Source organism: Hypanus sabinus, chromosome 8 (assembly GCF_030144855.1).
Source record: "Hypanus sabinus isolate sHypSab1 chromosome 8, sHypSab1.hap1, whole genome shotgun sequence".
Lineage (NCBI taxonomy): Eukaryota > Metazoa > Chordata > Chondrichthyes > Myliobatiformes > Dasyatidae > Hypanus > Hypanus sabinus.
Window position 1 is genome coordinate 11,879,173 of NC_082713.1, and position 12,514 is coordinate 11,891,686.

Below are 12,514 nucleotides of genomic sequence, written 5' to 3' on the forward strand. Positions count from 1 at the left end.
ATTCTATTAAATGTTTTCTGTTGCATTGGTTAGAAAATCATTGAAACATTCTGTAGTCCTTCAGCATTTCTAATTGTGTATTTCTAGATGTGCCAACGAATCTGCACATAAGGATTTTAAAAAAGCTATTGGTGCTTACTGCGTGTACTTTGATTCAGAAAGCAATCAACTAGTTGTTTTGGTATGTGTGTCACTTTCCCTGTTGGTGCTTTTATAATATACTAAGTGTTAAGTTTTGTTGTAGCAACCTGATCCTAACACAGCATTCTTTGCAAAACCCCAGTCCACCAATGAAATGACTGCAAAGCGAGCGAGCATGCTGAGTGATATGCATTTTAGAAGTATTCGGACAAAGTTGACTCTGATGTTGAGGAATGAAGAAGCAAGCAAGCAGCTGGAGGTATGTTCAAATGGTTCGGCTTCTCCAAGTGCAACTTTCTTTGGCAATCCAATATGGGAGGGAAATCTTACTGTGAAACATAGCTACATAAGAAACAAAAAACTATGCTGTGAATTGGATGGTTTGATTGGTTCATTATTGTGACATGTACTGAGATATTGCAAAAAGTTTGTCTTGTGTACTATTTATACAGATCAAATCATTGCACTAGTTAATTGAGGTAGAATAATTTATATCAATAACAAAATGCAGAATGAAGTGTTGTAGCAGCTATAGAGGAAGTGCAGACCAGGTAAGCAATTAGGTGCAAGATCATAAGGAAGACTGTGAGGTCGAAAGTACATTTTATCATGTGAGGGACCCATTTAATTCTTTTACTAGAACAGAGTAGAAGCTGTCCTGGAGTCTGGTGTTACATACTTTCAGTCTTCTGTATCTTCTGCCGATGGAAGAAGGCAAAAGAGAGGTTGTGTGGGGTTTTAGATTATGTTGGCTGCTTTACTAAGGCATGTAGATGTGTTGACAGTGTCCATGGAAGGGAGGCTTGTTTCTGTGATGTGCTGAGTTGTGCCTACAAATCTCTGCAGTTTCTCATAAACTACCTATTAGTAAATCGCTTTTGGACAATAGTGTTCTTCAGCCTCGTATTTCAAAACCATACCAGGCACACACTCGCAGTTCTCAATATTAGGACGTTTGAATGTTGAATCTAGAGCTGAGAAAGGAAATCGAGCAAAATGAGTTTTTAATTGCATTATAAATAATGGTGCTGACAGTCCATTGAAATCCAGCACAGGTGTCAATAAAATGACCTTTTTATTATAGTGACCAAAGGAAATGGGTAGATTTCAACTTGTTCTGGTAAGGACATTTTTAAGCTTTTTTAATGTTCACATTAGAAGCAGTTTATATTTCAAGGTATGTTATTTCAGCAACAACTTGTGCTTTTTTAAATCACTTTCTATTATTTTCTTTTTTTGTATTCAAAATGCCTGTGCATGAAACTGCTTTTTATGTATTCTCTGCAGCTGGTGGAATATTATAGAATCTCACACATAATGTTACCATAAGACAAAGGAGCAGAATTATACCATTCAACCCATTAAATCTGCTCTGTCATTCTGTCATGGCTGATTTATTATCCCTTTCAACCCCATTCACCTGTCTTCTCTCCATAATCGTCTTGACGAAGGGTCTCGGCCCAAAACGTCAACAGTGCTTCTCCTTATAGATGCTGCCTGGCCTGCTGTGTTCCACCAGCATTTTGTGTGTGTTGCTCCATAATCTTTGATGGCTTTACGATCAGCATCCACTTTAAATAGACTAAATGACTTGGCCTCTGCAGCCATCCCTGGCAATGAATTCCACCAATTCACCACACTCTGGCTAAAGAAATTCCTTCTCATCTCTTCTAAAGAGACGTCCTACTACTCCAAGGTTGTACCCTCTGGTCCTAAACTCCTCTTGACATCTGATCTATCCAGGATTTTCAATATTTGATCATTTCCAATGAAATTTCTTCTCCCCGCCCCTCCCCCCACTTCCTTCTAAACTGCACCAAATACAGGCCCAGAACCATCAAATGCTCCTCACCCTCTCATCCTTTCATTCTGGACCCTCTCTAATGCCAGCATATCCTTTCTTAGATAAGGTGCCCAAAACTGCTCATACTACTCCTATTTCCATTTGACCAATTCCTCGTAAACCCTCAGCAATACATCCTTGTGACATAAGCTCTCAACAATACTTAGGTCAACTCCGTCTTTTTCTGGATTGTATGATACTGTTTTCTGTGTTCTGTATTAGCAATTATGTGCATATGTGATTTTTCACATAATGCATAGCTCTTTCATTTAGAGCATCAATGCTATCAGTTTCATTTTCAAACAATTGAATGGAAGTAGAGCATCTCTCATATTTAGTTGAAGACACTCCTAAGTGCTGAAATTTTTTTTTAATCCAGCTTAAGATAAACCACAGGTCTGTTTCCCACACAGAACGCTAGGGGAACTCAGCAGGTCAGGCGGCATCTATGCAGGGGAATAAACAGTTGATGTTTAGGGCCAAGATGCATCATCAGGACCCAATTCATTCTCCTCCATGGGTGCTGTTCGACTTACTGATTTCCTCTAACATTCTGTGCATTGCCCTGGATTTCTAGCATCTATAAAATCTCTCGTATCTTACTTTCCATATTTTATTTAGATGTGTAAGTCAAGTTAAGTCAAGTCACTTTTATTGTCATTTCAACCATAACTGCTGGTACAGTACATAGTAAAAATGAGACAAAGTTTTTCAGGATCATGGTGTTACATGACACAGTACAAAAACTAGACTGAACTATGTAAAAAACAACACAGAGAAAAAAAACACACAACAGTTACAGTAGACTACAGACCTACCCAGGACTGCATAAAGTGCACAAAACAGTGTAGGCATTACAATAAATAATAAACAGGATAATAGGGCAAGATGTCAGACCAGGCTCTGGGTATTGAGGAGTCTGATAGCTTGGGGGAAGAAACTGTTACATAGTTTGGTTGTGAGAACCTGAATGCTTCGGTGCCTTTTCCCAGATGGCAGGAGGGAGAAGAGATTGTATGAGGGGTGCATGGGGTCCTTCATAATGCTGTTTGCTTTGCAGCGTGTAAATGTCCGTGATTGTGGGATGAGAGACTCTAACATAATTCTATGGTGTAGTGATGTAAGCTTTTTCAGTGACCCATCTACTTTAGGTATTATAGTATTAAAATTTAGAGAAACAGTATGTGCAGATAGTTTTTTTAATGTGAGTTAAATTTAGTTTTAAAAATGTACTAAACTTTGTTTCATTTTAATTTTCTGCTATGCAAAGTGATACTTGGAAGTTGAAAACAGATCATTTGGCAGTCCTGAATCAATAAAATTGTTTGCATAGGTTAAAACAAGTTCCAGTAACATCAAATTTTTGATCTTGACTTTGCTTGCTGTGCTATTGCACTTCAGAAACCTTGCATACCAATAATATCGGGAAAAGGATTCCCCTCGTGTTATTCTTTCTCAGACAGTCTCGGAGTATCTGGAACTACAGTACAGTACAAAAGTCTTAGGCACCTTAGCTATATACATGTGTTTAAGACTTTTGCACTGTACTATTTGTCAACATAGTGTGGAGAGCGAGTTGTTAATCTGGTGGGGAAAGGGATGTTGGGAATGGCGAGGGTGGGGCACAGCGGAAGGGGTATTGGACAAGTGGCAGAGTGAGTGCCAAGAGACGAGGGGTGTTACTTGATTCCAAACAATTGGTTTATTAATCATTCCAGAATCTCACCCCTCACTTCCAATTTTCCCAACCATGATTACCCTCTCCTGTTCCCCTTCACTACAATAGAGACCCATATCAGAATAATGTTATCAACACTCAAATTCGTTTCTTTTATTGCAGCAGCAGTAAAGTGCAATACGTATATGAGTGTATGTATGACCGCAGACTGTTGCAACAGTCATGGACTTAGGGACTTGGACTAGTTTTTTGTGTGACTGTATTTTACTGCTGTCTTATATATGTTATTTTACCTTGTGCTTTGTAAAACTGTTGGTACTATGGCTCAAGATTCACACTGTTTTGTTTGGCTATATTCATATAAGGTTAAATGACAATTGAACTTGAGAGTAAGTGAATGAAAACATTAAATAATAAAAGAAGATTTTTAATCCACTTAAAGCATAACTTTCCAGTATTTAGACTGGTTCCCTGTTGGCTTTCCTCAGAATCATTGCTGAGAATTCAGAAATGTTGCAGAACTAAACAGTGTTTCTCTTGCGCTTGTCCTGTGAAAATTAACTTGACTCTTTAAGATGATGTGGCGGACAATAAGGAATTTTTATTATGGAGTCTCAGTGCTGATCTGATATCTTGTTACAGAAGCAAACCTAAGTAGCATTGTATTTGTGACACTTCAGTAGAACTGTCAAGTTACATATCAAGCACTACAGCTGGGTTGCTTGCCTCATCAGCAGCTATATTCAAAACACCAATTCACTGTTGCTCTGTTTTTAAAGGATGAAAGTATTCAGAAATGAATGGATTGGACGCATTTTCATGTGGCCTTTAACACAACTCTATTACAGTTTCAGTGACCTGGGTTCAATTTTGCTGCAGTCTGTATGGAGTTTCTTCTTTTTGCCCTTGACTTTGTGCGTTTCCTCCTGGTACTGCAGTTTCTTCTCTCATTCCAAAGAAAGCCTTAGTAGGTTAATTGGTCACATGTGTGTAATTCAGCGGTGTAGCCTCGTTGGGCCAGAAGAGCAAGTTTATTGTAGTGGGCAAACTTTGTAACTACTTCTGGTTCATTCTTTAAGGCATAGAACAGTATATGGCGGTGCCCTTTTGACTAATACTTTTAGTACTTACCTTCAGTATAGCCACATTATGTCTTTGGTTCTAATACTGGTCCTCTAAGGTGCCCTATGTAGGCCATATTGTTAACTTATTTGACTGCACTAAAAAAAAGTGCTTAACCTTAGTGTGAAAACTCACTTCTTTTACAACTTTATATCCCTGTATGTCTTCCCAAGCAGTAGAGTTTGTATCCTGTATAAAAGTAAATGATGTACAAATGTGCCTACTTCTGGTGTCATGGATCTTTCCACTGACTGGTACACTGCAAACAGTAACATCCACTGTGTAGAGAAAGAGAAAAAAAACACAAATCATTTAAACAATAAAAGCAAGCACAACATTTTGAACCATATTGAGTCCTTAGATCTGAATCCCCAGAGTAGACCCAAAGCCTGGGTGTCAGTTCATCATATTAGCGGAGCAAATCACTGTGAAGCTTGCAGACATGAAGCACAGCTGCTGGGGCAGTTTCACAGCCTCCACTTCACGGAGGGATGAGTGAACGTTGCGGGAGAGTGAGTGAAATTGACCCAACTCTTACCTCCGGACTCGAGAAAGAGTTGCTACCAAAAAGCCAGTCCTCCAAATCGGAAACAAAGCCAAGAGATTCACCTATACACAAGAGCGCAAGGATTGGTGTGCTGAACAATGTCAGCAAGTGCTGTAGACTGATGAGTCAAAATTTGAACCTTTGGCTCAAACCGCATGTAGTTTGGTTGTAGAAGAGCTGGAGAGCCGTACATAAATGAGTGTCTCTAGCCAACAGTGAAGCACCGTGGAGGTTTCCTGCAGGTTTGGGGCTGCATTTCTGCAAATGGATTTGGTGATTTGGTCAGAATTAATGGAATCCCCATTGCTGAGAAGTACAAGCAAATTCTCATCCATTATGCAATACAATCAGGGAGGTGTCTGATCAGTCCTAACTTCATTCTGCACCAAGACAATGACCCCAAACACCCAGCCATAGTCATAAGGAACTACCTTCAATGAAAAGAAGTACAAGGAGTTCTGCAGCAGATGGTATCGTCTCCTCAGAGCCCTGATCTCAAATCGTCGAGGCTGTCTAGGATTACTGGGAGAGACAGAAGCAAGTGAAGCAGTCAGAAGTCTGCAGGAGAACTGTTTACTGCTCTTTATAGTTTTTTTTTGAGGCATAGAGATCACTCATTTCATTGTTTTTGAAAGCATCTTCATTTACAGAATTTTTATGTGCCTAAGACTTTGTACGGTAATATTCCTCACTGTAACCATATTAATTACTGTAGCATAACCATATTCCACAATGTCACATCTTGAAGCATTGGATGTCTGGTAATATCTACAATATATGTAGTTTCCATTGTTCTTGGCTGCTTACAGAATAAGAGAAGACTCTATAAAGGCCTACAAAACAATAAGAGGCATAGGTAGAGTTTAAGATTAGCTTTATATAAATGGAAGCCTGCATGGAAAGCCTTGTATCTTCAGCCCTGAAAGTCCCTGACTCAGACTTTTGCACAATACTGTAGTAATTTTATGTATTACACTGTACTGCTGCAAAAAAAACCACCACCATCCCACAAACCACACCATTCACAACATCCTTTGCTCCTGCCAGATTTACAAACTCACTCTCTGCTACACATTGACAAATACTGTACTATGCAGAAGTTTTAAGCACCCTAGATATATATACTGTATATATGTGCCTATGACTTGTACACATTACTGTATATGGAAACCTGCTGTGAAATGCGCCATTTTCATTAACAAACAACACACTTATGGATGTGGGGGGGGGGGGGGGGGTGGCCTGCAAGTGATGCCACACCTTCCAGTGCCAGTGTAGTGTGCCACAGTGAATCTTGCCAGTATGTTATACTCCACAATAAGCTTTTGTTTTCTGCACCAAGCTTTGATGCAGCACTCTATCAAATATCTTCTGAAAATAGGACATCCATTGGTTCCCACTTTAGCCAAAATTCTTATAAGAACTCCACAAATATGATGAGCATGGTTTCCTTTATATAAGGCATTGTTGATTTTGTATGTGGCCCTGATGAAGGGTCTCAGCCGGAAACGTCCACTGTACTCTCTTCCATAGATGCTGCCTGGCCTGCTGAGTTCCTCCAGCATTTTGTATGTGTTGTTTGATTTTGTACGGTTACCTTGATTTTTGTTATGAGTCCGAATACATTGCTACATAATTGCTTCTGATCTTTTCCCTCTGAACAGATGCTTAACTATCTAATCCTGTTGTTTCTTGTTTTCTACGTCCTTTTGAATGAAGGGATTTGATGTCCAAATTTCAGTCCAATAAAATATTCCGCAAGTGTAAGGAATTCTGTAAAACTTATATCAGTGCATCATGTACCTCACTATTCTCTTTTGATATCCTAACATGAAGTCCATCAGGAACCAGAGACTCTCCAGCCGATAGTTCCAATAATTTGTTTACTCTCACTGTCCAGAGGAATGTAATTTTCCTGAGTCCCATCCTCTTTTTCAGTTCCTCATTTCCATCTCCTTAAGTTGTTAGTTGTATCCTCTATAGTGAAGATGATGTTAAATGCCTTTTCAATCCCTCTGTCATCTCTCTGTTTTTATTAATAATTCCCCAGACACACTTTATCAATAAAATTTCTTCAATTACTTTAAGTTTTACTATCTGCTTTTCTATTTTTGGCTGGCTTTATTCTTCTTTTTCTTCTTTATTAATCTTGCTTCCTGACCCACTGAATGTTTCACTAAGAGTATTACTGATTAATAGAATGTATGTAATATGTAAAGTGAGTTTGTAGGTGAAAAGCGATTTGTCTTGCAATACTTTCTTTGCAAATAAATGTATTCAAAAGGCAAATTATTATTTCTCCTTTCCATTGTTTCAGTTAAAAAGTTGTGTCCCTTTGTAACTTGCCAAGATGAAGGTCATTAGATAACATGATTGTTGTCTCCATTGATACTACATCTGCTATGCTTGCTTTAATTCTTTTAGAGTTCTCGGCAGCTTGCCTCACGCTTCCACGAGCAGTTCATAGTACGAGAAGATCTCATGGGCCTCGCCATTGGTACGCATGGAGCCAATATTCAACAGGCAAGGAAAGTGCCTGGCGTTACTGCCATTGAGCTGGATGAAGAGACATGCACTTTCCACATCTACGGTGAGGTGGGTTCTTTTAGAATACATCTCTGAATAAGCATATTTATTGTTAACTGTTAAAGCTTGAATGTTGTGCAGCTGCGTCTAAACATTTTAGCTTCAATTGAAGAATAATGCCAGTCTTTGATACAAATATATTTTAGTTTTTATGGACTTTGCTGGATTCACATTGTCCAGAGTTCAAACTACTGAAGGGTGATAAAATTCTAAGGGGGCTTAATAAGATAGAAGCTAAAAAGCAGCCTTTTCTGGCTAATCAGTGTAAGCAAGAGGGTCTTAGTTTAAGATTAAGAATTTGGCCCCATAGAACAGAGATGAGTTTTTCTCCAAAGATTATATACTTTAGAATTCTTTGCTGCTTTGAAAGTTCTGGTACTTAGTCACTCAGCTGTGAGACTTGTGACGTTTTTTGGAATTATTTATCTAAGTCTGACTCTGCCAAGAAGATGTCTCTTATACAACTGACAACATTTTCAAATGCTTCTCCATTTCACTGTTCTAGACATTAGATCAGAGTTATGCCATTCAACTCATTGAGTCTGCTCTGCCATTTTATCGTGGCTGATATATTTCTCTCCCAACCATTTCTCCTGCATTGTCTCCGAAACATTTCAAGCACTGACTAATCAAGACCTTAAGTACACCCAATGGTGTATTATGGCCTCCATAGTCGCCAAATAATGAGCCCAAAACTGCTCACGATACTCCAAGTGAGGCTTCACCAGTGTGTTATAAAGCCTCAACATTACATCCTTGTTTTTATATTCCAGTAGTCCTCTAGAAGTGAATGTTGACATAGTATTTGACTTCCTCACCAGCAACTCAACTGCAAGTTAATCTTTAGAGAATCCTGCATGAGGACTCCAAAGTCTCTTTGCACCTCAAATTTTAGAATTTTCCCTCCATTTAGAAAATAGTCTATGTTTTTGTTTTGTTTTACCAAGGTGCATGACCATTCTCTTCTAGACACTATATTCCATCTACCACTTATTTGCTCATTCTACTGATCAGTCCACATCCTTCTGCAGCCTCCCTGCCCCTCCACCTATCTTCATATCATCCACAAACTTGGCCACAAAGCCATCAATTCTGTCATCCAAGTTATTGACATACAGCATAAAAATAAGTGGTCCCAACACCAATCCCTGTGGACCACCACTAGACGCTATTCAGGAAAGGCTTCTGTTATTTCCACTTTGCCTCCTGCCAATCAGCCAATGCTCTATCCATGCCAATATCTTTCCTGTCATACCATGTGCTCTTAACTTGTTAAACAGCTTCATGTGTGGCACCTTGTCAATGGCCTTCTGAAAATCCAAGTAAATAACAGCCCCTGATTCTGATTTGTCTATCCTACTTGTTATTTCTTCAAATAATTCAAACAGATTTGTCTGGTAAGATTTTCCTTTAAGGAAACCATGCTGACTTTGGTCTATTTTATCATTTGCCTCCAGCTACCCAAAAGCTTCATCCTTAACATTCGACCCAGCATCTTCCCAACCACTGAGGTCAGGCTAACTAGACTATAATTTCCTTTCATCTGCTACCCTCCCTTCTTAAAGAGTGAAGTGGTATTTGTAATTTTACAGTTATATAACCCTGCCAAAATCTAATGGTTCTTGAAAGATCATTACTAATGCCTCACGATCTCTTCAGCTGCCCAAGCAATTTCACCCCAGTAGTAGCAACTGCAGTCACTTCTCTCCCCTGACACGATTGTTCTACAGTAAAGACTGGTACCATTTCCTTGTCTCCCATTACTACCTGTCCAGCAACATTTCCAGTGGTCCAATAGCTACTCTTGCCTCCTTTTTACTCTTTATATCTGGAAAATATTTTGGCATTTTCTTTGATATTGTTTAACTTTCCACCAATTATTGCTCTGTTATCAAGTCAAGTCAAATCAAGTTTATTGTCATTTCAACCATAAACTGCTGGTACAGTACATAGTAAAGATAAAACAATGTTCCTCCAGGACCCTGGTGCTACATAAAACAACACAAAACTACACTAGACTATGTGAGACAGCACAAGGCTACTCGAGACTACGTAAAACAGCATAAAAACTGCACTAGACCGCAGACCTGCACAGGAATACATACAGTGCACAAAACAGTGCAGGGCAGTACAATAATTAATAAACAAGACAATAGGCACAGTAGAGGACAGATTACAATATAATAATAAATGATGTAGATGTCAGTCTAGACTCCGGGTATTGAGGAGTCTGACTTGGGGAAAGAAACTGGTGCACAGTCTGGTTGTGAGAGACCGAATCGGTACTTTTTGCCACATGGCAGGAGGGAGAAGAGTGTGTGTGAGGGGTGCGTTGAGTCCTTCACAATACTCTTTGCTTTGCGGGTAAATGTCTTGATTTCCCTTCTTTGGCATGGTTGCATCATCCTACCTTTAGAATACTACTTTCTTGGAGTGTATCTACCCTGCACCTCTGAATTGCTCCCAGAAACATCAGCAATAGCTGCTCTGCCGTCATCCCTTTTAGTGCCTCCTTCCAAACAACTTTAGCTACCTCTTCTCTCTCATGTCTCTGTGATTTCCTTTACTCCACTGTGATACTGGTACAGCTGCTTTTAGCTTCTCCTTCTCAAAATTGCAGGATAAATTCTATTATATGTTCACTGTCTCATAAGGGTTCCTTTACGTTTAAGCTCCCTCAGCAAATCTGGTTCATTATAGAACACCCAATCCAAAATAGCTGATCCTCTAATGTGCTCAACCACAATCTGTTCTAAAAAAAAGCCATCTTGTAGGCATTCTACAAATTCTCTCTCTTGGAATCATCACTACCCTGTTTTTTGCTAATCTACCTGAATATTGAAATCCCCCATGACTATCGTAACAGTTTCCTTTTGACATGCCTTTTAAATCTCCCATCATAAATTGTAGCCCACATACTGGCTACTGTTTGGAGGCCTGTTTATAACTTCTTACAGGGTCTTTTTATCCTTGCAGTTTCTCAACTCTACCCACAAGGATTCTACATCTTCCAATCCTTTGTCATCTCTTTCTAATGATTTGATTTCATTTTTACCAACAGGGTCATACGACCCCCTCTGCCTACCTATTTGTCCCTCTGTTCCACTGCAACTTATCCCACTGACTAGAATTTTGCCCTATCATCTGCCTGTCCTTTCTCACAGTCTCACTACACACCGCCTCTGCTTGTATGCCAACTGCTGCATCCTCAGCACCATCATTCATGTTCCCATCCCACAGTCAAATTAGTTTAAACCCTCCCCAACAGTTGTAGAAAACCTGCCCATAACTATGTTAGTCACCTGCGAGTTCAGGTGTAACCATCCATTTTGTATAGGTCACACCTCCCCCGGAAGATGTGGCCAGTGAATCTGAAATCCTGACCCCTGCACCAGTTCCTCAGCCATGCATTCACCTGCCAAACCATCCCATTCTTGCCCTCATTGGTGTGTGACACAGGCAGAAATTCTAATTGGCTTTGCTTATTTTACATTAATTTGGCCAGTTGAATAAACAGAGGGGCAATTTGAAAAGTTTGTAGATGGGAAGTTCTATGCAAAGGATGTATAAATAATTATTTCTGTCATTAATTGGTCAAACATTTAACATTCTTGCTTGTGCTGCTAATTTCTATTTTTGGGTTAGCAAGGTTGCTTTGACTGTGGCATATTTCTGTAAGAAGATACTGGTGGTTCAGTTTTGGTTATTTTTGTGATTGGGGACTTAAAAGATGTTGAATTTGTGGTACACAAGGGAATGTAAGAAGTATCTCCAAGTCTGTATGATATGTGATTTATCAAGGAGTATGGAATTTTGGGTATAATGGCATTTCTACTTGTTACTGCTTCTCTTGGAAGAATAGACTAGGTTGGAAGAGGCCAATTAAATAACCCAAGGCTCTATAGAGCTCTACAGTACAGGAGCAGGCTGTTCAGCCCATCTAGTGTCGTACTGAACTGTTATTTTGTCTTTTTCCCATTGACCCAAACCTAGACCATAGCCTTCCACATCCCTCCTGTCCATGTACTTACCCTCTCTTAAATCAAACCCACTTCCATCACTTCCTTGGCACCTTGTTCCACTCTCACACTGCCCTCTGAGTGAAGTTTTCCCCCCTCAGGTTCCCCTTAAGTATTTCACTCTTCACCTTAACCTATGATCTCGAATTCAAACTCATAGAAAACGCCTTTTAGCATATATCCCATCTGTACCCTTCATAAGTTTTATATCTCTATCAAATCTTCCCTTATTCTCTTATGCTCCAGGGAATAAATTCCTAAGCTATTCAGTCTCTCCCTATAACTCAGGTCCTCAAGTCCCGGTAACAATTCTTGTAAAGTTTCTACTTTTTCATCTTACTGATATCTTTCTTGTAGGCAGTTGACCAATACTGCAAACATTGAAGGGTGAGCAGAACTACACACACTCCACTGTTGGGCAATTGAGTTAAAGAGAATAGATTCTCCAGTTCAATAATGAAAAGCTCTGGGGTGAAGTGGTCGGGTACACTTGTCAGACAGCCTTTCATTTCTGCTCCAACCATCTGACCTTCTGACTGAAAGTGCTAGCAAAAGCAAGCAAATTAATTTGGTAGGAT

The 12,514-nt window shown here is 39.5% G+C and overlaps 1 protein-coding gene across 3 annotated transcripts in view; it reads left to right on the forward strand.

Annotated features, from left to right (window-relative positions):
* The window catches only part of fmr1 (fragile X messenger ribonucleoprotein 1), a 94,824-nt gene that overhangs the window by 45,716 nt on the left and 36,594 nt on the right, over positions 1-12,514 (forward strand). For all 3 annotated transcript variants that reach the window (XM_059976691.1, XM_059976690.1, XM_059976689.1), the window contains exons 6-8: positions 88-181; positions 284-400; positions 7,756-7,926. In XM_059976691.1, the coding sequence (XP_059832674.1) occupies positions 88-181; positions 284-400; positions 7,756-7,926 (382 nt within the window). The remainder of the gene's footprint in view (positions 1-87; positions 182-283; positions 401-7,755; positions 7,927-12,514) is intronic.